The sequence below is a fragment of the Mizuhopecten yessoensis genome, unplaced genomic scaffold (assembly GCF_002113885.1).
Source record: "Mizuhopecten yessoensis strain PY_sf001 unplaced genomic scaffold, ASM211388v2 scaffold10929, whole genome shotgun sequence".
NCBI lineage: Eukaryota > Metazoa > Mollusca > Bivalvia > Pectinida > Pectinidae > Mizuhopecten > Mizuhopecten yessoensis.
In genome coordinates this window covers 2724-6410 of record NW_018408792.1, presented here as the reverse complement: position 1 = coordinate 6410, position 3687 = coordinate 2724, and the positions used below count along the sequence as shown (strand labels likewise).

Genomic DNA, 3687 nt, shown 5'->3' with positions numbered 1-3687 from the left:
ACATGTTAATAACTTGATTGGAATTATAACCTTGAGTTGACAGTTTGATACTTTGAAAATTTTGAGCCAGCCCTACCCCCAAGGGCTGTAGGGTGGGGCTCAAAGGAGTCAGTGTGCTAAAATTTCTTCATTTTTCTTGTTTAGAATCAGAGGTACTAGTTTCAAATACTTTTTAGTCTTAATTCTGTATGCTAGATATTGAATAAGGTGGTTTTATTGTTTTTTGTCACTTTGAATAATATTTCTGTTCATGTTAAAAACAAAATCAACTCTCTGTATAAATATATCAGGTGACCGTTAAGGCCCATGGGCCTCTTGTTAGCTCACCTGGTCCGAACCTTTAAAATCCTTCTTCTTGCGTAGAGATAAAGGGATTTTATCCTAATTTAGTCTGAAGCATCCTTGGGCTTAGGGGACTCAATTTGTATAAACAGTGGGTGTGGCCCCACTGGGGGCAGAGGAGCGGGGACCAATATGGGAAATAGAGGTAAACCTTTAAAATCTTTATTCTACCATAGGGATTAAGCGATTCCATCCCAATTACTTTTTCCAAAATCTGTTAACATGGCAACTCAATGGAGGCCCCTGATTAGTTGAAAGTCATATAGTGTTGTCCCAATTGGGTTAGAACATAGATCTTGTATGGTTTTGAGGAAATTTCATATAAATATGTACTTATGCATTCAGTTGTAATGACTGATATATAAAATCAGGTGAACGATACAGGTCCAATTGACCTCTTGTTTATAAACGGCAGGTGTGCCCCCCCCCCCCTGCGGGCAGAGGGGTGTGGCCCAATAGGGGAAATAGAGGTAACACCTCTTCTACTACCGTAGGGATTAAGGGATTTTATCCTAATTTTGTCTGGAGCATCTCCTTGGGTTTAGGGGACTCAATTTGTATAAACAGTGGGTGTCGCCCCACTGGGGGCAGAAGAGCGGGGCCCAATATGGGAAATAGAGGTAAACCTTTAAAATCCTTATTCTACCATAGGGATTAAAGAATGCCATCCCAATTTGGGCCAAGGGCACTCAATTTTGTTTAAACAGTGGGTGTGGCCCCAAGGGCAGAAGGGCGGGGCCCAATAGGGCAAATAAAGGTAAACCCTTTTAAATCCTTCCTCTACCATAGGGATTATTGGATTTTATCCTGATTTTTAGCTCACCTGGTTGGAAGGACAATGGTGAGCTTACGCTATACCGCAGCGTCCGTAGTGTCCTTCCGTCAACTTTTCCTTCAAAATGCTACTAAAGTCCTGAACGGCCAAGTAGATTTTGACTAAATTTGGTCTAGAGCATCCTTAGGCCAAGGGGACACAATTTTGTATAAACGGTGGGTGTGGCCCCCCTGTGGGCAGAGGGGCAGGGCCCAATAGGGGAAATCGAGGTAAAACCTTTAAAATTCTGCTACCTATGATTAAGGGATTTTATCCTTATTTAGTCTGGAGCATCTTTTGGCCAAGGAGACACAATTTTGTATAAATGGTGGGTGTGGCCCCGCTGTGGGCAGAACGGAGGGGCCCAATAGGGGAAACATAGCAAATTCTTCAAATACCTTCTTCTGTAAGAATGGTAGGACTTTTTCTTAATTTGGTATGAAGCATCTTCAGGTGAAGGGGAACCAATTTTGTATAAACGGTGTGTCTAACCTCCCTGGAGGCAGAGAGTCGGGGCCCAATAGGGAAAATGGAGGTAAAACCTTTAAAATCCTCTTCTTCAATAGGGATTAAGGGAATTTATCCTAATTTAGTCTGGAGCATCCTTGGGCCAAGGGACTCAATTTTGTATAAGTAGTGAGTGTGGTCTCCCAGAGGGCAGAAGGGTGGGGCCCAATAGGAGAAATAGACTTAAATTCCTTCTTCGACCATCGTGATTAAGGGATTTTATCCTTATTTAGTCTGGAGCATCCTTGGGCCAAGGGGTCTCAATTTTGTATAAATGGTGGGTATGACCCCCCTAGGGGCATAGGGGTGGGGCTCTGTTTGAAGTTTGTTCTCGCTATACCTCAAGTACTGGATGGATCTTTCTGAAATTTCATATGTGCTTACAGCACCTACCATAGAGTGCTATATATTTACTTCATACCAATTTATTTACACATATTTAGGTGAGCGATACAGGGACTCTTGTTTCTCTATCAAGTTGTCTTGTATTGCCTGTTACTATGATGGTGTATTCATTAAAACAAGATGGCCACCAGGGCGCCATTTTGGATTCTTACATTTGAAGGTTGTTCTCGCTATATCTCCAGAAATACTTGATTGATCTTTTTGAAATTTCATATGTACATACAGTTTCTACCATGGAATGCTATATCTTTACTTCTTATTAAGTACTTAAAACATATCCAGGTGAGCGATACAGGCCCTCTGGGCCTCTTGTATTACTGTGAAATATGATGCTATAAATGATTTCTTTTTCTTCTCATCACAGTTGCAACCATTCAACATCATAAACAACCAGTTTTCTGATGGCTGGGACTGTGTACCTTTCTTCACAGAGGGGATCTGGATGGGTCTCCTGTCTGTCCTACTCCTCACGCTCATCCTTCTGTATGGCTTCAGCATGCTTGCCGACATCAAGACCATGGACAAGTTTGATGATGCCAAGGGCAAAACCATCACTGTAAATGCATCGGATTAACTGTGCTTGTGGAATTATGATAGCTTTCAAAATTTCTAAATACTAGGAGTAGCCAAACAATTAGAATAGTATCACTGTTGTTACCTCATATTTACTATATAGTACCACCTACACTCAAACTTCCATTAGTCAAACTTTAAATATTCAAATTTCTCAATATGTCGAACTTACGATAAAGGCCATATTTTTCCTTAAATAACACTACTTGTATTCTATTAATGAATCAAACTTTTAGAAGTCAAATTTCTTACAGTTTCAAAGTATAGTAATGGTTGATGGGTTATGAAAACCTTGAAAGTTACAGCTAATAAATCAACATGAAAAAAATACATGTACTTAAACAAGGGAGCAGGCTTCAGAAATTGTATTTATAATATAGAAATGTGAACAAACATGCTATTCTGATTGCTATAAATTCAATATTTATATATCTTAAGTAAAAGGATTTCTTAGCCAGTGTTGTGTCATTTATGAATCACTTTTGGTCTTATGTTCAGGATCTCAATGATGTTTGTTTGTTGTTCAAAATTGGTGAGTCGATTTCCTGATGTTTCAATTTTATTTTGGTGATCCTGTTAAGTTTTTAACTGTATATCTGAATTGTGGTAGTTTTAAAATATTTGTTAAAAAATGATATTTTCAAGTTAAAGAATATCAGGCACTTCTTGAAAACCTTTTGTATAGCAAATTTAAAAAAAAAAAAATACATTTGATATAGATTGATTAAATACCTTTGGCATCTTTGCTTTATTTGTTCTTCTTATTAGCCAATCATCACCTTTCATCCATGGTCCATCTATAAACAATTTTGGTTACCAGACTGATGCTTCTGGATTTTCTCCATCTGCCCTGCATCAACTTTTTAGGTCACCTGAGACAAAGTCTCAAGTGACCTATTGCGATCGCCTTTTGTCCGTCGTCGTCCGTCGTCCGTCGTCCGTCGTGCGTCCGTAAACAATTTACATTTTCGACTTCTTCTCCAAAACCCCTGAACCAATTTCAATGAAATTTTGCAGGGACCTTCCATGGACAAAGGTCAACAAAA

General features: G+C 39.2%; 1 protein-coding gene across 1 annotated transcript in view; it reads left to right on the top strand.

Annotated features, from left to right (window-relative positions):
• Positions 1-3385, top strand: part of LOC110463780 (V-type proton ATPase subunit S1-like) — a 75665-nt gene extending 72280 nt beyond the window's left edge. The window contains exon 9 of the mRNA XM_021518638.1: positions 2433-3385. Within this exon, the coding sequence (XP_021374313.1) occupies positions 2433-2642 (210 nt within the window). The 3' untranslated portion in view covers positions 2643-3385. The remainder of the gene's footprint in view (positions 1-2432) is intronic.
• The last annotated feature ends 302 nt before the right edge of the window (positions 3386-3687 follow it).